Below are 25770 nucleotides of genomic sequence, written 5' to 3'. Positions count from 1 at the left end.
CATTTCTAATTTCTAGGTCATCTCCATCCGTTACTTTCAAAGCATGCAGATAGTCGTTAATATATACCATTTCTTCAGAAGAAGTTTTTTTTTTAGGGAATTTATCAGAAGAAGATTTGTCAGAAGAGTTCATAATCATTTGATCTCCAATATTTATTACAACTTCAAAACAGAAACAGTAATTCACTGCCATTATAAGTGCATTATGGGGAGCCAGGACATTTTTTAATATATCTCTGATTGTATTCGACTGAAAGAAGGTCATACACACCTAGCATGACTTGAGGGTGAGTAAATCATGGGCTAATTTTTATTTTTGGGTGATCTCTTTAAAATGCTTTCTCAACGGATCTGCCAGCGCTGTGTAGTAATGTTGCGAGTAAACCGCTGTCTAGTATTGCTCCGAGCGGATAAACTGTTTGCGCTGCGCAGCTCAGACGAGTAGCGGGGTTTCATTCTGCTTTCGTTTGCCGTGTGATGTTTCTCGTATGCGGCAGAAATGGCAGCTCTCTCGCACCGGCAGAAAAAAAAGTTCTCTCAAAAAAGTTTGCAAAATGTGACCACTTACTCTCAGTCTAGAGCCCTGTATAGTGCTGCATTTCTGCTTTACATGAGCGCCACCTACTGTCAGAGAGCGAATTAGTGGGTTCTTTGCATTGATCTGAACTGACAAATTAGACAATCCTGTTGGTTGAAAACGAGTTAATAGATATCAAGCTAATAAAATGTCCTGTGGCTATAGGGTGATGTGTGGCTAATTTACACAGAGAGACTGTTGCTCAGCATATGAAAATAAACTACTTACCGGGATCTCAGACTGTGTTTATGTGGTTTCTCCACTGTATGGATCCTCATGTGTATCTTCAGGGCACTTTTAATAGAGAAACTCTTTACACACTGATCACACGTGTGCGGCTTCTCTCCAGTGTGGATCCTCTCATGTTTTTTCAGAGATGCTGACTGACTGAATCTCTTGTCACAGTGTGAACACTTGTAAGGTTTTTCTCCAGTGTGGATTCTCTGGTGCAGTTTTAAATAGTTCGCTGTAGTAAAATTCTTCTCAGACTCAAAGCACATGTACTCTCTCACACTAGTGTGAGTTTTCTCATGTCTATGTAAATATGGCAGCCGTGAAAAACTCTTTCCACACACAGAACATGAATGCGGCTTCTCCTTCATATGAACGGTCAGGTGTTTCTTCAGGACTGATGCCCTACGGAATGTTTTGCCGCACTGATCACATGAGAACGGCTTCTCTCCGGAGTGGATCATCATGTGACGTGCAAGACATCCTTTGGTTGTGAAACTGTTTCCACACTGATCACATGAGAACGGCTTCTCTCCGGTGTGGATCCTCATGTGTATCTTCAGGTCACTTTTAAAAGAGAAACTCTTCCCGCACTGATCACACGTGTGCGGCTTCTCTCCAGTGTGGATCATCTCATGTGTTTTCAGAGTTGCTGACTGACTGAATCTCTTGTCACAGTGTGAACACTTGTAAGGTTTTTCTCCAGTGTGGATTCTCTGGTGCTGTTTTAAATAGTTCGCTGTAGTAAAAGTCTTCTCACACTCAAAGCACATGTACTCTCTCACACCAGTGTGAGTTTTCTCATGTCTATGTAAATATTGCAGCTGTGAAAAACTCTTTCCACACACAGAACATGAATGCGGCTTCTCCTTCGTATGAACTGTCAGGTGTGTCTTCAGGTTTGATGACCTACGAAATGTTTTCCCGCATTGATCACATGAGAACGGCTTCTCTCCGGTGTGGATCATCATGTGACGTTCAAGACATCGTTTGGTTGTGAAACTGTTTCCACACTGAGTGCAGCTTTTCTTTAAAAATGTCTTTTTAGTCTTTGAGCGACTCAAGGGTTTTCCTCCAGGTTGGACATGATGTTCCTCCTTCACTTCTCTCAGTTCTTCACTCTCCTCCTTCACTTCTCTCAGTTCTTCACTCTCCTCCTTCACTTCTCTCAGTTCTTCACTCTCCTCCTTCACTTCTCTCAGTTCTTCACTCTCCTCCTTCACTTCTCTCAGTTCTTCACTCTCCTCCTTCACTTCTCTCAGTTCTTCACTCTCCTCCTTCACTTCTCTCAGTTCTTCACTCTCCTCCTTCACTTCTCTCAGTTCTTCACTCTCCTCCTTCACTTCTCTCAGTTCTTCACTCTCCTCCTTAACTTCTCTCAGGTCTTCACTCTCCTCCTTCACTTCTCTCAGTTCTTCACTCTCCTCCTTCACTTCTCTCAGTTCTTCACTCTCCTCCTTCACTTCTCTCAGTTCTTCACTCTCCTCCTTCACTTCTCTCAGTTCTTCACTCTCCTCCTTCACTTCTCTCAGTTCTTCACTCTCCTCCTTCACTTCTCTCAGTTCTTCACTCTCCTCCTTCACTTCTCTCAGTTCTTCACTCTCCTCCTTCACTTCTCTCAGTTCTTCACTCTCCTCCTTCACTTCTCTCAGTTCTTCACTCTCCTCCTTCACTTCTCTCAGTTCTTCACTCTCCTCCTTCACTTCTCTCAGTTCTTCACTCTCCTCCTTCACTTCTCTCAGTTCTTCACTCTCCTCGCTCTCTTCCATCGGGTCTGACAGGAAAGAAACAAATATTAAATTTATTTTTCAGTACATCAAAATTATTCAAAGAGAGAAATATAAAGTAAAAGGACATGAAAGTACTGAAGAAAACCCAGAACATTCTGTACCATTTCATAGTGTAACTGTTTATCATGTGACAATCTGGGCCTCAGGTCAGGAAGCAGACAGACTGGCTAAACCGACCGTCTGCTAGCGGCCTCACGTCACCAAGGTCAGATAAATCCCATCACATAGAGACTCTTTCACCTAGATATCATCATATAGAGACTGTGTCTGTTCCCCGAACTTGGAAATCCAAAAAACGTTCAAACCCATCTAAGGTTAAAATTTTTATTGATGTTAAACAAATAAAAAACAGATATAATACAGATGGAGCAAATGATAAAGCTTGGGTTGCTGAATATTCGATCTCTTACTTCAAAAGCGCTAATAGTTAATGATATGATTACAGATTATAACCTAGATGTGCTGTGTTTGACAGAGACCTGGCTAAAACCAAACGATTACATTGCTTTAAATGAGTCTTATTAAGACATTTAAATATATCGAAGACCAAAGACATGATTATAGACTTCGGAAAATCGGTCATCCCGGTCTCTCTTACTGTCATAAATGGAAGGGATATTGAGTTTGTGGACGAATATCGATATCTGGGTACAATTATTGATAATAAATTAAATTTTAATGCCAACACGGATGCCATTTGTAAAAAGGTTCAGCAGCGTATGTTTTTCTTAAGAAAAATTAACTCTTTTAACGTATGTTCAGTGTTAATGACACTGTTTTATAAGAGTTTTATCGAATCCGTAATTTCTTATTGTGACATTGTATGGTTTGATTGTATTAGCCTGTCCAATAGAAACAGAATGACTAAGCTGATTAAGACGGCTTCTAAAGTGATTGGAGTTCAACAGATATTGCCTCAGGACATTTTTAAAAAACGAGTTGTTAAAAAAGCTTTTTCAATAATCAATTGTCCATCACACCCATTACATAAAGAGTTTGTTATTCTTCCATCTGGCCACAGATATAGAGTAATGGGGGGGAGAACCAGGAGGTTCAAGAACTCATTCATACCAACTGCTATTTTAATGTTGAATAGTCAGTAACCATGTGTGTTTTTTGTTATGTGAGAGTTTGTTATGTGAGTGTTTTTGTGACGTGTTGCACCTTTGCAAAACTAATTTCCTAAGGGATAAATAAACTGAACTGAGGGAAAATTTGATTCATTCATTGCTATAGGAGAGAAATTTTGCAAACTCATCAAATCATCTAAATCAACAATTTGTTAGACCCTATACCGACTAAGCTGCTGAAAGAGATGCTTCCAGATGTCATAGATCCTCTTCTTAATATCATTAATTCATCTTTGTCTAGGATACGTACCAAAAACCTTTAAGCTAGCTATGATTAAACCGCTTGTTAAAAAAACGCAACTTGATCCTACAAAATTTGTCAATTGGCTGATTTTGGATCTGCCTTTTCTGTCAAAGATATTAGAAAAAGCTGTATCTTCACAACTGTTCCTTTCTTGAAAGAAATGATATCTGAGGATTTTCAGTCCGGATTTAGACCGTACCATAGTACCGAGACAGCTCTCGTTAGAGTCACAAATGATTTGCTCTTATCGTTCGATCGTGGTTGTATCTCTCTATTAGTATTACTTGATCTTAGTGCTGCATTTGACACCATTGACCACAACATCCTTTTAAATAGACTCGAACATTATGTTGGCATTAGTGGAATTGCACTAGCATGGTTTAAATCATACTTATCTGACCGTTATCAGTTTGTAGCGGTAAATGAAGAGATGTCTTATCAATCACAAGTTCAGTATGGCGTACCACAAGGCTCAGTACTAGGACCGCTGCTGTTCATGCTACCCTTAGGAGATATCATTAGGAAACATGGAATTAGCTTTCACTGTTATGTAGACGATTCTCAGCTGTATATTAATTTGATACCAATCTTTCATTTGAAAGTCACGCGTCTAGTATCTGTGAAACCGCATTTTTCCATCTTAAAAAAAATATATATCTAAATTTCACCATATGCTCTCATTGACAAATGCGGAACAATTAGTTCATGCGTTCATGACCTCAAGGCTAGATTATGGTAATGCTCTACTGGGTGGTTGCCCTGCACGCTTAATAAACAAACTACAGCTAGTTCAAAAAACAGCAGCTCGAGTTCTTACCAGAACCAGGAAGTATGACCATATTAGCCCTGTTCTGTCAACACTGCATTGGCTGCCTATTAAACATCGTATACATTTTTAAATATTGCTGATTACTTACAAAGCACTAAATGGTTTAGCTCCGCAGTACTTGAGCGAGCTCTTAACACATTATAGTCCTTCACGTCTATTGCGATCTCAAAACTCCGGCCAGTTAATAATACCTAGAATATCAAAATCGACTGCTGGCGGTAGATCCTTTTCCTATTTAGCACCAAAACTTTGGAACAGTCTTCCTACCATTGTCCGGGAAGCAGACACACTCTGTCAGTTCAAATCTAGATTAAAGACATCTCTTTGACCTAGCATTCACATAACACATTATAGACTTCTATAACTCAATGTTAGGCTGCATAGATTAGGTCGGCCGGAACTGGGAACACTTCCCTTAAATCCTGATGTACTCGTTACATCATAAGAAGAATTGCATCTACGCTAATTTTAGTGTCTTTGTTTATCCTGAGGTTTTCCCGCTGCCTGCCGGATCCAGGCCGTATCCAGATCTGAGGAAGGACCTTCGCCTGGACCCGATGACAACGCAGCGCTGAAGTGCCAACTAGCCTCTCCCTATGGAGGATCCCTTTACCACTCTACAGATAAAGCATTGTGGAAATTTTGCGTATCTACCCCGTAGTGATAAAATGAAATAAAATTCGGTATCAAATTTTATAGGCAGGACAAGTAGTTTGTTTAGGCTTGGTTTGTAGAGAATTACAAACATGTGCACATATATTCAAAAGCACATAACTATATAATTAATTCTTAATGCGCATGTGAACGCCATCAGCGTTTCTCACAGGTTTACGTTTAAAGTATGTGTAGAGAGAACGGTGTCGTCTTAGCGGCCCCTAACTTAATAACAAATTATCCTTTCGACGGAAATGAATCAATCAAAACTAACTTTAGCTGGAAAATAACATTATTCAAGAACCGCTATAAAGCCAAAACAATCTGTTATAAATGAAGATGACTTGACACCAGAAACACAAGCTCAAGTGAATAACCCTGTGAGAAATAACACAAGCGTTTAGCATTCAAGTGGTGTGTTTATTATTTTTATTATTTTTATTTGTTATATGTTAAATAGAGCATCTCTTAAAATTGTGACATCAGGGCACTTTCTACTGCATGAGAATAATCTCAATCCATTTTTACACAAACTGTAGCATTGACTGTATTCATCAACCCTGTTACCAAAGTTACTGTAAGAAGAATCTCTATAACTATGAATAACTTGTATGATATTTGACAAAAACAACTTCATCAGTAATTTGGTGCTTACTGATTATTCCTAAAATATATATATTTTTAACTATGTTGAAAATGCCTAAAATTCTGGTAACGTTGTTGCAAATTGGAAACCAGATATAAAATAAACGTAAATGTCAAATAGTATTTAGCTTGATATAATATTGATCATCAATATAAAAATGTCTCAAATCTCCCTTTACTAAACATTTGTTGAAGAAAACCCAGAACATTCTGTACCATTAGTTTAACTGTTTATCTAAATGTGAAGAAGTGCTTGAATGTTTCTAACATGAATGTTCTTCAGCATCATGAATGAATGAAGAATAAACACCAACCTCTTTGTTCTTCAGGATCTTCAGTGTGTTTCATTCTGCAGGGTTCTGGATCACTCGTGTTCTCACTGTCCTCTTTAATAAACTCAGTCTCTGCAGATTTCAGCTCTTCCTGATGCTTTCATGCTCGTCTTCACTTGTAGCTGATGGGAATTTACAGCATTTATTGCTGAATTACTGTGGGAGGAGCTTCACTGATGATGTGATTGCAGTGGGAGGAGCTTCACTGATGATGAATTCCAGAGTTTGAGGAGCTGATCTGCCAAAATCAAAAGTATATATTACTGAGTTTTTTTTTAATAATAAATGACACTTCTAAGTGTAGCTGGCGCGGTCTGCACTTCGCCGACTACTGCGTTGTGTTCTGGTGCACTGATGACAGGACACTGACGATCTTCAATCAGAATCAGTCTCTCTCAGTCAAGAAGAATGCAGACTCAGTATTTAATCGCATTCACAAATCAGAAAAATTACCATGAAAAATGAACATATCGCATTAGGCTTGTGTATATCATGTGTAGGCTGTGTGTCATATTGCGTGTTATTTCTGTTATTAACTATGGGTAATAACGTTAATGTTTTACATTAACATTATGCAACATGAAATAAACCATATTCCTTTCACTAGTTAACACAGTAACATGCATGAAGCAAAATGTGCATGCTTTACATCTGGGCTGTTCAGTGCCATTGAACATCAATAAATACAAGAAAACTTAAATAAACACATTATATTCTAAACCTGGTATTGGAAGTACCAGTACAATTTCAAAGAGAGCAACAGTTCAGGATTATCTCCACTCAGAATCAGCCTAACATAAGAAAAAGGAAAACTGAAACATGTGGGCTTCATCACAAGACGACAGAATGGCGAGCGCTAACTTACAGCAAAACAAACCACGAGGCTAGCTATGTTAGCAATTCCTTAAGCACTCAAAACAGCAGTTCTCGACACATCTCAACTAAATATGTGCACTCATCATAAAATACACGTACAAGTTACCATGTGCACTAAAGCTAAGGTTACAACCGGTATATTTCAAGTTTACATTGCACTGATGTGAACACGTACCTCTCTCAGTCCAGTAGAATGCAGACTGAGAAACGAACGCTTTAAGTCAGTATATGACCACCGCCAGCTTCTATCCGATAGAGGGCGCACTTACACAGCAAACAACTCTCCCAATACCTGTGAGCTACCATGAAGTGACTGAACAATACAAGATTATGGTGAAATAAACTCACATACCCACATAATAGAAAATGAAAGGTTGCAAACATATTTGTGATTCTTTAACCTGTTACATAAGCATTTATGTCTGTCTATCTATTCATCGTACAGTAACTGATGCCAATTCAAAAAAAAAATTATTGCTAATCCTAACATTATATTCTGCTTCTTCATTATAAATCCAGGTATCTAGAAATATAGAAAATAATATAAATAATTTAAATTCTTCCAAATATAAATAATGGGAAGAAAAACAGTTCATAAACATAAACACAGAAATAAACTTTCATATAGTAGCCAACAAATCCCCTCAGTCTGCTGACACCAATGAAATGAGCTTTAAGTGACAATTTACAGGAGATCTGAAGACATCAGCATAATAAATGAGGTGAAAACAGGAACTATTGTCATGAAATAAAGAGTGTTTTCAGCAGATCTGTTAATATTGATGAGCCTCAGACTATCAACACTCATTCAACAAGCCATTCAGGATCATCAGCAGATCATCTCACTTTATTCTGAGTGTTTGCTGTTAGAAACACATTATTTGAGTCAGATAGATGACTAAAGACTATTAAACTGCTCCATTGAAAGGCAATACTGTTATTTCTCACACTATGACATGGATAAAACATCTATGACACAAAAACAATCACTAATGATGACCCTCATCCTTATAAACCACTACAGATAAATAATTACAGCAGCATAATATGACCAAATTAAACTAGTTTGATCGTATGATAACTACATGAATCACTATAAAGTAAAATAGCCTAATAACATTTTACATGCGCAGAAACTGAAAATGATTAAAGGGATGGTAAAATGCCCTTTTCACAAGATGTAAAATAAATCTCTGATGTGTGTGTGTGAAGTTTTAGCTCAAAATACTCCATGATATTTGTGAATGTTAAAGTTGTCACTTTTTGAGGGTTAGCAAAAACGCACTCTTGATAAATGTGCTCGACTACAACTGCATGTTCACGGGGACGCGGCTTATGTAAATTCAGGGGCGCAACTACCCAGTGTCAGAGGGGTATGCAGCAACAATATTGGCGCCACCACGTCTCTAAATTGGATTTACATAAACCATATACATCTTAAAGATGCTAAATGTCTATTAACATCTGGCAGGAAAATCGTAGATAAGTATCGCAGACGAGCACATCACAACATGAAATAGACATCCGAGTGAGTGATGTATGTGTCCTATTGTGTAGGAGAATTTACTGTGGTCAACACTGCTTATATATTATATGATAAAGTAACTAAACATACGTTATCTATTTTATTTGTCCATTGGTACTGTTGATAAATTGAGGAAAATTTATGCTGGATAAAAAGTGAGTTAACACATCAGCATCAACCTCAACATGTAAAAGTTTATTGTGCTCATAAAAGGAAAACCTTACATAAAAATTAAAAGTAAGATAATTTAGTTACTTGTAATGGCATTGTGCTGTTAACTTCTGTTTTTATTATGTTTTGTGCATTTCTGTAGGATTCTGACATTTCTGCAGACTGGTATATCATCATCACTGAATATGAGGAGCCCAGAGCTGAATCCTGGAAATGGTGCCATGGAGAGTCCCTCCATCTCTCCACCTGCCCTTACGAGACCCTCCATCCCTCCACCTGCCCGTACGAGACCCTCCATCTCTCCTCCTGCCCTTACGAGATCCTCCATCCCTCCTCCTGCCCTTACGAGACCCTCCATCCCTCCTCCTGCCCTTACGAGACCCTCCATCCCTCCACCTGCCCTTACGAGACCCTCCATCCCTCCTCCTGCCCTTACGAGACCCTCCATCCCTCCACCTGCCCTTCCGAGATCCTCCATCCCTCCACCTGCCCTTACGAGTCCCTCCATCCCTCCACCTGCCCTTACGAGACCCTCCATCCCTCCTCCTGCCCTTACGAGACCCTCCATCCCTCCACCTGCCCTTCCGAGATCCTCCATCCCTCCACCTGCCCTTACGAGTCCCTCCATCCCTCCACCTGCCCTTACGAGACCCTCCATCCCTCCTCCTGCCCTTACGAGACCCTCCATCCCTCCACCTGCCCTTCCGAGACCCTCCATCCCTCCTCCTGCCCTTACGAGACCCTCCATCCCTCCACCTGCCCTTCCGAGATCCTCCATCCCTCCACCTGCCCTTACGAGTCCCTCCATCCCTCCACCTGCCCTTACGAGACCCTCCATCTCTCCTCCTGCCCTTACGAGACCCTCCATCCCTCCACCTGCCCTTACGAGACCCTCCATCCCTCCTCCTGCCCTTACGAGACCCTCCATCCCTCCACCTGCCCTTCCGAGATCCTCCATCCCTCCACCTGCCCTTACGAGTCCCTCCATCCCTCCACCTGCCCTTACGAGACCCTCCATCCCTCCACCTGCCCTTACGAGACCGTCCATCCCTCCACCTGCCCTTACGAGACCCTCCATCCCTCCTCCTGCCCTTACGAGACCCTCCATCCCTCCACCTGCCCTTCCGAGATCCTCCATCCCTCCACCTGCCCTTCTGAGATCCTCCATCCCTCCACCTGCCCTTACGAGACCCTCCATCCCTCCACCTGCCCTTACGAGACCGTCCATCCCTCCACCTGCCCTTACGAGACCCTCCATCCCTCCTCCTGCCCTTACGAGACCCTCCATCCCTCCACCTGCCCTTACGAGACCCTCCATCCCTCCACCTGCCCTTACGAGACCCTCCATCCCTCCTCCTGGCCTTACGAGACCCTCCATCCCTCCACCGGCCCTTACGAGACTCTCCATCCCTCCACCGGCCCTTACGAGACTCTCCATCCCTCCACCGGCCCTTACGAGACCCTCCATCCCTCCACCTGCCCTTGCGAGACTCTCCATCCCTCCACCGGCCCTTACGAGACCCTCCATCCCTCCACCTGCCCTTACGAGACCCTCCATCCCTCCACCAGCCCTTACAAGACCCTTCCCTCATGCATTACACCGGCACTAACTTCGCCAATCAAGCAAAACAAAACAAAACGAATGGGCCGTCGATGTTTGGCCGCCGCCCCCCAAAAAAAGCCAGTTTGGCCTACATGCCTGGACGTCACACTTTAAATCCTACTTGCCATCTCCTTTTCGCTCTTTCTTTTTCTAGCCCCCCACAGCTTTTTTGCTTTATCCATCTTTTTGCGCCACTGTGTACATGTTAGGGTTGGTGATGTCACTAACCCGGGAGGAATGTCGTGTAGTCTCTACCAGCCGTTTAAAAGCAAATATCTCCCTTTGCTTTGAACTTTGAGCGTTGTAACTTTGCAGATGTTGTTTATGCTCAAACAGCAACATTACACACTAACTAAAGTTAGAAAAGTGAAATCATAATCAACCACCCCTTTAAAACGTTTAAAAATAAAGAGCACCACAAAGCACTATTGGTCCAAGAGTAAAACGCTATTCATATTGTTTTATGGTGCTTAATTTTAAACACCTTTTACTTCATTTTAATTATTCTAAGGTTAGGTAAAGTAAGTCAAATCTGTTCTAATTAATAAGCATTTGAATTTTCATACTAACAGTAATTAGATTACAGAAGACTTCTCTGTGGTAAGTTCAGCTCAATCTTTTGTAAAACAGAGACTTATGGCAGGCAAGCTTCTTAATTTCAATTAAATGTATTTTTATTAAATACAGGTTTACTAGTTTACATAAAAATACTAATATATAAAATAAAATAAATCAAAACCAAACAATTTACACGGTTTGACTGCAGGGGCAGGGATGGGCAGTATTTCAGATACATGTTTTTAAAATACCTATTTGAAATACAAAATACTATTTTGTATTTTAAAGCCTTTGGGGAAAAAATCAAATGTAATTTGTATTTATCCACACGTCAATAGTAAGATGAACTGGCATACACACACACACACATATTGAGACAGCCAATACTATATGATGCTTAATGTAATACTACAATAAGTGTGTCTGGCGGCTCTTTCCGTGGAGGACATTGAAGATATCTACCTATTCGGAACCATGATAACAGGTCTTTTGCTGACTGGATTAGGCATTGCCCTGGTTTATCGAGAAATTAAGAAAACGGTGACAGCTGTCCAAAGTCCCACAATGCTGCCCGGCATGATTGAAGCAGTGGGCAGAGCGGTCAGCACTCAGGCGGGGACTATTAACCGCTTTATGGATAACAACAGGGAGGTGACCCGAAAACTGGATAACATCACGGAGAAGCTCACGGCTTTGCAAAAGCTGATGGACCAGAATGGACTAAGAGAGTAGTCGTGCAAAGGAATGCGGCTACTCGCCCCAAGACCAAATAATCCCAATCTTATCTGCTTTCGGCCCCCATCAACCAGCACTGGCCTCGGCCAAGGCCGCTGTTGGAACAACACTCCCCCGGAAGAGCACTGCAGTGAGCCGCTCTTGCGTTCCTTCCCCCACTCCCCACAGACACCTGCTGATTGTTGACTCTGTTTGGGACCTAATCAAGGTTGTCTCCATGGCAACTTGCTGTGTTAACGCTATGACATCTTGCGGACTGAGGCACCGAGATTTGGATGCCAGGCGGAGCGAATCTCCAGGCCTACACATACACAAACTCTTACATATATATACAGATATGCAATCACCCCCCCCCCCCACCCCGAATCCCTCGCCTTCGCCGCTTTGTACCCCCCAGCCTGGCGGGCGGGTCTGTGACCAGCGCCGAAAGGCTGCAGGACCGGATGGCTGTTTGCCTGTGCTGGGTCACCTCCATCCCCCACTCCCCTCCCCTGTTGCAAGTCTTGTGGGTTCATGTTGTAGTACTGATTATGTGCTAATGTTGCTGAGGTGTTTTTTCCTGTTCCCAGACTGTACTCCTCACAGGAGCATAGTCTGGGAGTTTTTTTCCCTCACCTATCCTCATGTCATGCTGTATTATTTTCCTCAATGCTCTGTCTTCCTGTCCTGTCTACCCCATTGTCATATTGTATGTATGTTTGTGCATGGACAGGTTGACGGCCAATTTCACTGGTACTTGTGACTAGCGACAATAAAGGCTACTACTACTACTAAGACGTGAAAGATAACTATATTTTTTAATTAGTCCAGTAATCAGACTCTGTTCGACAAGCTTTTAGTGCAAAAAATAGCATCTGAATAACTAGGTTTTTCCTGGTCTGTGGCGGAATTGTTTTCTGAACCTGCAGAATATCACCAGGGAAAGTTTGCGCCAGAACACACCTCCTCTTTTCACTGAACTGCCCCGGGAGCGCAAGTTCATTCCCTAATTTACCGACGTGCGTCTGTGGAGGGAAAAGTCCGCTGTGTGTCGGGTGCAAAATAGGAATGATACATGCCTTGGTGTACAAAGTAAATTGCGCTGGGTGCAAGATAGGGCCCAAAAAGTCTGAATCGATGGAACTTTTTCTAAATCGTTTACATAGATAGGTCCATTTGTGGGGTTAGCAAATTTATCCGTGCAGCTTTTAGTGTGCAGGATTTATTGGTTAATAGTGTCAAATGAATATAGAAATATAGAATATAGAAACAAATAACCTTTACATAAGATAGATATAAAATGACTATACTCAGAGTTTGAAATTGTCACTGTTTGGGTTTTGTTTCTTGTCGTTGTCATGTTTCAATAGGCTTGCTCGACTTGAACCGGCGCTGCACAGACCGATCGGTTTATGACATCAAAGTACCACGAGAGCGATTCAAAAGTATACGGACCCGTCTGCTCTCAAATCACTCTTGCGGTACTTTGATGTCATTCACTGATCGGTCTGTGCAGCGGCGGTTCAAGTCGAACAAGCCTTTTGTCTTGTCATGTGATCCTGCCATGTGTCTTGTCATTTGTTTATGCTCTGATCATTGTTCACAGGTGTGTCTTGTTAATTTGTCATTATGAATTTGTTTGTCCCAGCTGTGTCTTGTTTCCCCTGATCTGTGCTGTGTATTTAAAGCCTGGTTCACACAGGACGATTTAAAAATGGTCGGCCGATTTTCCAAACCTGAGAGACCCCACACACGGCGATAAAAAATCACGGGTCTAACAGTTTTGGTCGTACAGTGTGTGGTGCGCAACACACGGCAACATCAACACATCACACACGAACCGATTTGACTCCCGAGCATTCCCAGGTCAGACGGGAAATCTCGCAAAATCCCTCGAGATCAAACGTGACTTCAGAGTAAACAATCATGGCGGACGAAGAGGATGCAGTGGCGATAGTTTGTTTTTAACCGAAAAAAACCCGTTATCCTCCATCTCCGACGTCCACCGGACTTTCTGGTGCGCCATGTCGCCGGCTGTTTTGATTTTGTTTCCCGGTGCTTCCTCGCCGCCTCGTCACCTCGCTTTCTGATTGGCTACACGCCACAGTCCACAGGCTGCTTGCTCGTTTGTCCCCGGGGGACACCACACACGAGGAGAAATCGGGCCAAATAAATCCAACATGTTGGATATCCCCGATTTGAGATCGGAGCGGTCGGGACGTCCTTCCGAGCAGACGAGAGCAGTCTTAACACACCACACACGGCAGGAATATCTGATCAGATTATTTTACGATAATCGGAGCATCCTTAAGATCGTCGGAAGGGGTGTGTTACCCATAAAATGATAACATTAACTTAAATCTTGTTTTTTTTTTTTTTTTATTCCTCTTGTGCAGAACTCACAATATACACATTACGTTTTTTGTTGCAATTTAGTTGTAGTTGGAAGTATTTATGTGTATATGTGCGCGGTCAAACTGTAAACACAAACAATTCACAATTAGTAATTTTCACTTCTCCAAATAAATTTCTACAAACATAACATCTGCTTAGATAATAAACATATTAAACTAAAGTATATATACTTATAAATCAAAGATATCCCCTACAGCATATATCACGTGTGATATATTAGCATGAAACATCACATATGTGTGATACAACTGTCTATACAGATTTCTATAAAACAATCACTGTATTACAACACGTAACTCTGTTTAACAAATAAATACAACATATATTGCATGAATATTTCAATAGGAAATTTTAACTATAAATATCAAACCAAATATAATAAACAAACTAATATAGCATTAATCGCAAATAGCGATCTTCATAGTTTTATCAATACACTTATAACAACAAAATGTTACTCACCACGCTGGGAATATATAGTTTAGACTAAGATTTTAACTGTAATTGTTATAGAACATTAGAAAATCGGCCTGAGCATCAACATGGCTTTCTCACTCAGTTCGGTTCAGTTCTTTTTCTACCTGCGCCTCTTCCTAGGCGATCACATGTGCACACAGAATCAACGTCCTTAAAGGGGTAGCACCCTACAGGGTGAATCGGGGCTAAAATCGGCTAATTATCCTGCCGTGTGAACCAGCCTTAAGCCCTGTGTTTCAGTCTGTTGTCGTTGATATTTGTCTGGTCGTTCCTGTGTCTATCTATGTGAACTTTTGAGTTTATTTAATAAAGAACTATTGCATACTTGGATCATGCTTCCTCCACTGCTTTAGCCACTACGGAACACAACAACAGACCCATTAAGGATCCAGCAGTAGAGACCGGACCAATATGGACCCAGCAATCCGTCTCTACCGTCTCAGCCAAAATGACCGCCCGATTGAGGACTACGTGGAGGAGTTTTGTGGGCTTTCCCATGGGGTGGATTTTGGTGACAAGGTCTTGAAAAACATGTTTCGCCATGGACTTGATGAATCGATTTACTACCTCATGCCTGCCAATACCCCTCACTGCACTCTTGTGCAGTATTTGGACTTTGCCCTTTTGTGAGCGGCTCATCATTTACTGTGGGCTTTGTGGATGAGGAGCCCCGCAAGCCCACAGTACGGAAGCTGTCCCTAAAACATTCAGCTCCGATTTGCCGGCTCCGTTCTGTTTCCCTGAACTGCTGGCTATGCCCTGTTCCCCTGAACTGCCGGCTACGCCCTGTTCCCTTGAACTGCCAACTCTGCCCTGTTCCCTTGAACTGCCAACTCTGCCCTGTTCCCTTGAACTGCCAACTCTGCCCTGTTCCCTTGAACTGCCGGCTACGCCCTGGTCCCTTGAACTGCCGGCTCTGTCCTGTTCCCTTGAACTGCCGGCTCCGCCCTGAGCCCCTGAACAGCCGGCTACGCCCTGTTCCCTTAAACTGCGGGCTCCACCCTGAGCCCCTGAACTGCCGGCTCCATCCTGTTCTTCTCATCATGCCTGCCAAGCCTGAGCTTCTTCGTGTCATGCCTGCTGAGCCTGAGATTCTTCACGTCATGCCTGTCGAGCCTGAGTCTTCCGACAAGATGGCGCGCATGAGTCAGCCCGTCCACGGAAGCTGTCCCTGAGATGCTCTGCCCTGTTCCCCTGAACTGCCGGCTACGGCCTGTTCCCCTGAACTGCCGGCACGCCCTGTTCTCTTGAACTGCGGGCTCCGCCTTGTTCCCTTGAACTGCCGGCTCCACCCTGAGCCCCTGAACTGCCGGCTCCATCCTGTTCTTCTCATCATGCCTGCCAAGCCTGAGCTTCTTCGTGTCATGCCTGCCGAGCCTGAGATTCTTCACGTCATGCCTGAGTCTTCCGACAAGATGGCGCGCATGAGTCAGCCTGTCCATGGAAGCTGTTCCTGAGATGCTCAGCCCTGATTTGCCGGCTCCACCCTGTTCCCCTGAACTACCGGCTACGCCCTGTTCCCCTGAACTGCCGGCTCCTTCCTGGGCCCCTGAAGTGCCAGCTCCACCCTGGAGGCTTCCTGCTCTGGGTAAGCCACACCCTCGTCAGCCACCAGGGCGCCCACCCTCACATCCTGTTGATGGAATATGGCACGAGGCTGCGCCTTGCGGAGGGGGAGGTTCTGTCACATTGAGTGCTCCACGGCTCTGGAGTGTTAATAAAGGCCTTCTGAAGCAAAGCGATGAGTTTGTGTAAAGTAAATAAAGTAAAATTCTAGCTTTCGGCCATACGCAGTCTACTTGCGCCTAAAGTGCAACTTACGCAACTCGTGACGTCAGAAATGGCGTAGCATAAATATCAGCAGTACGTCACATTACTTGCATAAGTTGCGCTTTGACTTAAGTCAAATCCGTATGTCTGTTTGGCCGGAAGCTAGTTATTTTACTCTATAAAGTTTTAAATATTGATATTTTTCTTACGCATCGCTAAACTTCAGAATATCTTTATTAACCCCCTGGAGAAGTGTGGAGTACTTTTATCATGGATAGATGCACTGTATTGTATTTTTATCCCGCTGTAACCTATAAATCATTCTTAAACATACCCATAATCTGCTGCAATCAAATATTGCTCTTACCTTTAGATTAAGGATGTCGATTCAGGGTCCTCGGTGGTGCCTCTAACCAATTCAATATGGAATTCGAATGAACTAGGCATTTGCTAATATTAATATTTAATTACAAAAAATCATGAAATATTGATAGGAAAAAAATACTCTTAGACTTGTTTAAAAAGTTTTACGAATCACTACAACATGATTTCGTTTTATTAAAAAAGATTCAGAATAATACAAAGGAAAAAAAAAAAAGGAAAAAAATAACAAACACGTAAAAGACCCGAAATGTGGCCCCGAAAAAAACCTCTCCAAGGCTTTTTATACTAACCCTGGTCCGGGCCGCCTTTTAACAATGGGCTGTTATTCTACTACAGCCAATTCCCTTAAAGGTTGAACTTTGGACTTATCCTAGTCCTTCATTAACATAGGCTTGCAGAAGCACATATTCAAAATATCCATTTTCTTTTTACACCTATTCTATGCAGCACATAGACAAAAGCTTTATTTGGTAAGTGTCACAGGTCTATGGAGGAGGGCTCAAATGCAGAATGAGTGTAAACATGTTTTTTAACAAACAGTAGACAGATGACAAGATGTGGTGGGAGAGGTGAACAGTCCAGACAATAGGCAGGGATGAGACACAATGACAGCCGTTGTAACTAGCCGAGCAGCAGTTGTAACTAGCACAAGATGACTGTAGGCTGGAGAGAAGTAATGGCAGAGCAGAATGAGACCTGAGAATACCAGCAATAGCCGGACAGGAACTTCAAGTACAACAGGCAAAGCACAAAGGGATCTCAGGCTCAGCACCAGGCTTGCTCCAAAGCTAAGAGTGTAAGCAGCCAGGGACGCTCTGCTAGCAGGACAGGACTGGAACTACAGACACAGGAGACAAGACAGACAGGACCGATGGCAGAGCTAAAAAAAAGAAGAAACAACTTCTACAAATAAAACACAAGAGGAACAGGTGAGCACACTTAGACAAGGAACAGGAGAACACACTCAGGTAAACGAGGACTTAACTAGACAAGAGGGTGTGGTTCTGGGAAACAAGGAGGCAGGAGCAAAGGAGCACATGGCCAACACAAACAAAGACAGAGCCATATGTTGAAGCACAACACAAACATAGAGACATGAAACAAAGACACAGACAAAGCTGCCAGGGCAGAACCCTGACAGTAAGTTTGAATATCGCAACCCTTTTGACCTTTCTCTAGTTTCGGACATTTTCAAGGTCTAAGGCGAATGATGTTCACAGTTCCTTATAAAAATACATGTGGTCCTAACAGTCTAAACATATTGAGTCCACATACACAGACACACACAACACCTCTGACAATGGGCCATAAGTTCGTAGGCCAAGCTCAAATTAGGCTTTAAATAATTTGAGCTTGTCCTGCAAATTCAACATCCTCATTTGAGCAGTTTATTTCAGTTTGCACTGTGTATTATTTTCCTATTTAATCGCTCAACTTGTGCGATAATTTTAATTAACTGCTGAGCACGATGAATCCGTCCGTTCTTAGGGAGTCGAGCCTCAGTGGGTGATCTTCGCCTTTCTCTCCTTCTTCCCCGTCTTGCGAGCTCTCTTTGTGTCTCTGGAGCTGTTCAACTATAAGATAGTCCATCAAAATATCAGCTTGTCTGTTACATTAACATTTCTAATTTCTAGGTCATCTCCATCCGTTACTTTCAAAGCATGCAGATAGTCGTTAATATATAACATTTCTTCAGAAGAAAATTTTTTTTTAGGGAATTTATCAGAAGAAGATTTGTCAGAAGAGTTCATAATCCTATGATCTCCAATATTTATTGGCTAGTTGCACGTGGCCGCCATGTTGGATGTCCGAACAGCGAGTGTGCGCATAGACACTTCCGGTTTCACATTACACCCGGTGCAGGGAGCCGGAGAAAGTCGAAAATAATCTCCTATAGTTGTTGATAGTAGTATTTTAAGTGATATAATTGATTCTAAGATCCATATTACTATCACACGAGCCAATGGCGATTAAATGCACGGATGCATAGTCAGATTAATGAGTGAAATACAACTGTTCAGAACAGAAGATTGTATTGGACTCATGCTGCATACGCAATGCAGATCTCTAGAGCTCCGCTTTGTAGGCTACGACTACTTTTTTTGCTACTTTGTAATGACTTTCAGCGGCCAGCGTTTCTGGAAATGAACAAGGGTAAAACCTTTTTTAGATCTGACTTAATGAAATTTAAGACCTCGAATGAAAATCCGTTCGAAGATGCCTAATCATGTTATTGGTGTTAAAGTGCCGAAAGGGATTTCAGCACGACATACATTGCAAATGGCTATTTTTTGTCGGACACTTTGAAAAACTTTCAGACGGGAGAAGGAGAAGTCATGTTGCCATTGGCAAGCTCCGGTCTGTTGTTGTGTGCCCGTGCGCCGCGCATGCAGGTTGAAAAAAGTCACGCGAGTAATTTACATCACATGATTGGCTTTTTTGATCTGCGCTTTTTGGGTTCGCCGATCAATCGGAGCATCACTAGTATCTATAATCTCTTCCCATCCATGATCTCTACGGTTCTCACGCATGACCTCCTCACCACTTCTACACTTGGTACTCTCACTGATTTTGCCCCTCCAACCCCTGCTTATATCTCTGAGCTAATCAACAAAGCAAACTCATCCTTCTGTCATCTTGATCCTGCACCGACTACTTTACTTAAAAAAATGTGCACACGTTATTTCACCATCGATTTCACTTCTCATCTCTCAACTTCTCAGCAGTGGTGTTGTTCCTCTTGAACTAAAAACTGCTGCCGTCACTACTACTTGAGAAACTGGTTGCTGCTCAACTTCAAACTCATTTGTCATCCAACAACCTCTATGAATGTTTTCAATCCGGTTTTCGCACCCTCCATAGCACTGAGACTGCACTTCTTAGGGTTGTTAATGATCTCCTTGTGGCCACTGACTCCGGCTCCACCAGTATTCTAATTCTTCTAGACATTTCCTCTACATTTGCTACAATCTCTCATAGTATTCTCATTTCACGACTCTCTGCTCTTGGTATTTCTGGAACTGCCCTATCCTGATTCACCTCCTACCCGTCCGATCGCCAGCATTACATCTCCATCCGCCAGTCTAAGTCCACTTCTGCCTCTGTCCCGCACGGTGTTCCTCAGGGTTCTGTTCTTGGGCCTCTTCTCTTCATCATCTACATGCTCCCATTAGGTAATATCATCCGTCAACATGGCTTCAAATTCCACTGCTATGCAAATGATACCCAATTATACATCCATTCTCAACGCAATGCTCCTTTCCCAACTTGTATTGATGAAATAAATGCTTGGATGACCAGAAATTTTCTTAAACTTAACACAGATAAAACAGATTTACTTCTTATTGGTTGACCTCAAACTACATCCCGTGTCTGTGTTGACATGTCAATATTGCTGGAGTTCTGGTTCAACCCTCCACCACTGTCAAAAACCTGGTTATAATCTTTGATTCCTCTCTTTCCTTCCTTCCTCACATCTCCTTGCTCACTAAGTCTGCCTTTCTTCCACCTTCGCAATATTGCACGCTTGCGTCCATTTCTTAACATCAGTGATGCTGAGACCCTAGTTCACGGCTTGACTACTGCAATTCACTTTTCTATAGCTTACCCAATTCATCATTAAATAAAATTCAATATATCCAGAACTCTGCCGCCAGAGTCCTCACTTACACAGAGATATCTTCCCACATTACTCCGATTTTACGCAGTCTACATTGGTTACCCATTCGCTATCGCATTCAGTACAAGATACTCCTTATTACATTCAAAGCACTCCATGGTCTTGCCCCCAACTATATTTCTGATCTCATCCATACATACTCCCGTTCGCACACAAAGATCTTCTGATAGCGGTCTGTTGACGATCCCACGATCCTAGCACCGTTTGGTGGAAGGGAACTTTGCACCGCTGCCCCAACTCTCCATTCCACAACATATCCGTAATCTCTCATCACTACATGACTTCAAAACCCACATTAAAATATATTTTTTTGTCACTTGTTTCCCCGACCCCTGACTCAATGTTCTGATTCTACATGTACCTCTTTCTACTATGTTATCCTTCACAGTTTATATGTATCATTTCTATGTCATGTTTCTATGTCATGTGTTTGTGTAATTTATTGTAAAGCAACCTTGCATCTTCTGAAAGGCGCTATATAAAATAAACATGTTATTATTATTATTATTACTTACCGTGATCTCAGACTGTGTTTAAGTGGTTTCTCCACTGTATGGATCTTCATGTGTCGCTTCAGGGAACTTTTAATAGAGAAACTCTTTCCACACTGATCACACGTGTGCGGCTTCTCTCCAGTGTGGATCCTCTCATGTGTTTTCAGAGATGATGACACACTGAATCTCTTGTCACAGTGTGAACACTTGTAAGGTTTTTCTCCCGTGTGAATTCTCTGGTGCTGTTTTAAATTGCCCGCTCTAGTAAAAGTCTTCTCACACTCAAAGCACATGTACTCTCTCACACCAGTGTGAGTTTTCTCATGTGTATGTAAAGATTGCAGCAGTGAAAAACTCTTTCCACACACAGAACATGAATGCGGCTTCTCCTTCGTATGAACTGTCAGGTGTGTCTTCATGTTTGATGCACAGATAAATGTTTTCCCGCATTGATCACACGTGAACGGCTTCTCTCCGGAGTGGATCCTCATGTGAACATTAAGGGATGATGAATGACTGAAACTATTCCCGCACTGATCACATGAGAACGGCTTCTCTCCGGAGTGGATCTTCATGTGAACATTAAGGGATGATGATTGACTGAAACTATTCCCGCACTGATCACACGTGTGCGGCTTCTCTCTGCTGAGAGTGTGGATCCTCTCATGTGATCTCAGAGTTGCTGATCGACTGAATCTCTTGTCACAGTGTGAACACTTGTAAGGTTTTTCTCCAGTGTGAATTCTCTGGTGCTGTTTTAAATGGCCCGCTCTAGTAAAAGTCTTCTCACACTCAAAGCACATGTACTCTCTCACACCAGTGTGAGTTTTCTCATGTGTATGTAAATATTGCCGCTGTGAAAAACTCTTTCCACACACAGAACATGAATACGGCTTCTCCTTCGTATGAACTGTCAGGTGTGTCTTCAGCTTTGATGAGCTAAGAAATGTTCTGCCGCATTGATCACATGTGAATGGCTTCTCTCCGGAGTGGATCCTCATGTGATCATTAAGGGATGATGATTGACTGAAACTCTGCCCGCACTGATCACATGAGAACGGCTTCTCTCCGGTGTGGATCCTCATGTGAACATTAAGGGATGATGATTGACTGAAACTCTGCCCGCACTGATCACATGAGAACGGCTTCTCTCCGGTGTGGATCCTCATGTGAACATTAAGGGATGATGATTGACTGAAACTCTGCCCGCACTGATCACATGAGAACGGCTTCTCTCCGGTGTGGATCCTCATGTGATCATTAAGGTTTGATGATCGACTGAAACTCTTCCCGCACTGATCACATGAGAACGGCTTCTCTCCAGTGTGGATCATCATGTGAATCTCAAGATTAGATTTGGTCGTAACGCTCTTTCCACACTGAGTGCAGGTGAAAGATTTCTTGGCTCTTCTTTTCTTTAAAAATGTCTGTTTAGTCTTTGAGCGACTCAAGGGTTTTCCTCCAGGTTGGACATGATGTTCCTCCTCCACTTCTCTCAGTTCTTCACTCTCCTCCTTCACTTCTCTCAGTTCTTCACTCTCCTCCTCCACTTCTCTCAGTTCTTCACTCTCCTCCTCCACTTCTCTCAGTTCTTCACTCTCCTCGCTCTCTTCCATCGGGTCTGACAGGAAAAAAATATTACATTTAATTTTCAGTACATTCAAATATTTATCTTCAAAGAGAAAAATATAAAGTGAAAGGACATGAAAGTGAGCCCTGATGTAATGGTAGAAAGTAGACAACTGCTATAAAATATTATGATAATTTCATGACTTTTTATAAATTGATTTTATGTCCTTGAAATTTTCCATGAATGAGGGAAATTTATCTTCCAATTATTATTTGTAAAACATTATAGGCACGAATCCCATGTTTCTTTAGCAAGAACTATTAAATATATTTGATCAATGACACAATTATCTAACATGATATAACATTACCGTATTTTCCGGACCATAAGTCGCACTTTTTTTCCATAGTTTTGCTGTCCTGCGACTTAGTCAGGTGCGACTTATATATCAAAATGAATTCATACTGACTGATATGAACCAAGAGAAAACATTACCGTCTACAGCCGCGAGAGGGCGCTCTAGTTGGCGGAGTTGTTCAGAAGCGACACCGAGGAAGAACTCAATGTATTCAGTGTTGTGGGATGAGTTCGGGAGCTTGGTGAACTTGCTTACCGGTAACTTGTTGGACTCGCTGGCTTGTGTTAATTTAGCAGGGTTTCCCACAGAAAATGTGTTAGTTTAGATGTAACGTAACTTTTGTGTAACTTAACTTTGTGTTAGCCTACGTGTCGCCACCATACACATCAGCAAAAATGCTCCTGATAAATTATTTGTTATTAAAGCATTAACATTCACAATCCACTGTTAATTTAACATAAAAGCACGCAGGCTGCGTGCATGGTTTGCCATGACTGAATGCGTGCTCCCTTAATAATTTCTATAAAGCTGACATCAGTTCATCGCGATCTCATACATCTCTGTTATGATCAATGAAGCTGACTGCACAATGAATCTTTCATAATATATTTTATAATCAGAGGATTTGCCAGTATGCAGAATTCAGCACTGAATAAAAAGTCAGTTTTGAGCCGTGAGGGGATTAACCCTCTGGGGACCAAGGTGTTTTTGGGGTCCTTGAGATGTTTTGACATGCCCTGATATTTGTATTTTTTTCAGTTGCTTATAGTCAAGTCAAGTTTATTTATATAGCGCTTTTTACAATACAGATTGGAAGTTAGAAGTTCAGAATGAATCAGAGAATTTGTCCAGTTCCAGTTGGTTGTATATAAACTTATAAACATATAAACATATTAATGGCAAAGGTGTAATTACACTCTATTTAGCACGGACATGGCTATCATAATATGTGAGCAACATGTATGTACATGTTTGCATTTTAGAATATTATTTATGCGTGGTTATTCAAAAAACTCAAAATTAAATTGTCTGATATAAGACCACAAACGACCAACTTCACATATTCCCACAATACTTTTGACTTATGGATGTTGTCAGCTAAAGTGTTTACTTCAAAATTATCTGAAAATCATCCGGGCTAATCGTTCACATTAAACAATAGATTGATTTAAATTTTGTAAGACACTTTTTGTTTGGAAAGGCAATATGCAGGTGGGCGTGAATGATCCAACAAGGTCATGAATAATGTCCTAATTCACACCTGAAGACAAAGACCTGCTAATGCTGCATACTAATGAGCCTTAGGTGTCACTGTGGCTACAAGAAAGAATGTAAAGACAACACACACACACACACACACACACACACACCTTGAAAAAAAAAAAGTTTATTTTTCCACAAACTGTATGCTTGCAAATTGTATAATATCCAAGGTAAACATTTCTAGTAATTGTGCAGTTAATTCTCATTCGTATTTTCAGAAAGTTTTGGAATATTTTTATTTATTTACCTTTATTTTACCAGGAAATAATCCCATTGAGATTCAGAATCTCTTTTTCAAGGGAGTCCTGGCCAAGACAGCAGAATAATAGTTCCATATTAAAAATATATTTACAAACATTTAACAAAAAAAAATACATTTTGGCAATTTAACAATCTCAACATAATCACCAGCAGCGCTCAGTAACAGCACATGTGCATTTAGTCCTCAAATAGTCCTTTATCCTCATTTTAAATTGTGTCATTGTCGGTAAACAGTCAAATTTTAGCTGATTCTGCAATTTATACCTGGAAAAAGGTGCAAAAACTTTAAAGGCACGTTCACCGAAGACAGTTCGCGTTCGTGGGATATCATACATGACTTGTCCATATGATCTAAGATTACATTTCCTGGTAGTGACTTTAAGAGTCAGAAGAGAGCATAAGTAAGGAGGCAGTTTACAAAGTATGGCCTTAAAAAGAAAAATATAGCAGTGCTCCAGCCTGCGATTGTGCAGAGATGGCCAACACACACTCTCATACAAGCGACAATGATGAGTACGGAAACTGGAATTAGTTACAAATCTTAGTGCGGCATGATATTGTGACACTGCCACATTAGTTTAGGTATATTTATTAAAATTCGTCAAGGAGTTTAAGTATTTAATTGAGTGCATATAGGTCTGTAGGTTTCATATAATATCTGAGTGATATGTATATGTACTTATTTATATGTATTTTTTTTCATGTTTACTTCCACTGTGTGTAATGGTATATGAAGGGTGTTTGGTATTAGGCCACTGTTCGGCCGATACGCTTATCACCGCGCACCCAAACTTGTATATATAGGGGACGGTCTGAAGGAAAGGGTGTGTGAAACCAGAGGTAGTGGCGCCCGTACTCAGTGCTGCATGCTACTAGCATTTGTAAACTGTTGTCTCTTGTGTGGGAGAAAGAAAGAAAGCATTCCAACTGGGAAAACAGACTACATGTGACCTAAACGCCGTTTGTAATGAGTGGAAGACGAGTCCGTTACCAAATTGAGGACGCGACAAAATAACCTTCCCAGGCGGATGGCTGGACTGATTCACCGGAGCTGGTGAGACCGATTTGTTTTGTTTGTTTTGTTTATTATGTTTTATTTATATCATACATGATTTGCCCATATGATCTAAGATTACATTTCCTGGTAGTGACTTTAAGAGTCAGAAGAGAGCATAAGTAAGGAGGCAGTTTACAAAGTATGGCCTTAAAAAGAAAAATAT

The 25770-nt window shown here is 41.8% G+C and overlaps 1 protein-coding gene across 3 annotated transcripts in view; it reads right to left on the bottom strand.

The window, feature by feature from the left end:
• LOC307006403 (uncharacterized protein) overlaps positions 1-25770 on the bottom strand; it is a 34597-nt gene that overhangs the window by 5301 nt on the left and 3526 nt on the right. Inside the window, exons 1-3 of one of the 3 annotated variants that reach the window (XM_079627340.1) lie at positions 7484-7510; positions 6415-6670; positions 806-2582 (exon numbers count right to left, since the gene is read on the bottom strand). In XM_079627340.1, coding sequence (XP_079483466.1) covers positions 806-2582; positions 6415-6448 — 1811 coding nt within the window. In that variant the 5' untranslated portion in view covers positions 6449-6670; positions 7484-7510. Of the gene's footprint in view, positions 1-805; positions 2583-6414; positions 6671-7169; positions 7224-7483; positions 18500-21119; positions 22720-25770 lie in introns of those variants that run through there. The other 2 variants (XM_079627341.1, XM_079627342.1) reach the window with 2 other exon arrangements.

This window comes from Phoxinus phoxinus, assembly GCF_949152265.1.
Source record: "Phoxinus phoxinus genome assembly, chromosome: 1".
Classification (NCBI taxonomy): domain Eukaryota; kingdom Metazoa; phylum Chordata; class Actinopteri; order Cypriniformes; family Leuciscidae; genus Phoxinus; species Phoxinus phoxinus.
Note: the sequence above shows the minus strand (reverse complement) of the source record. Positions and strands in the feature narration are given on the sequence as shown.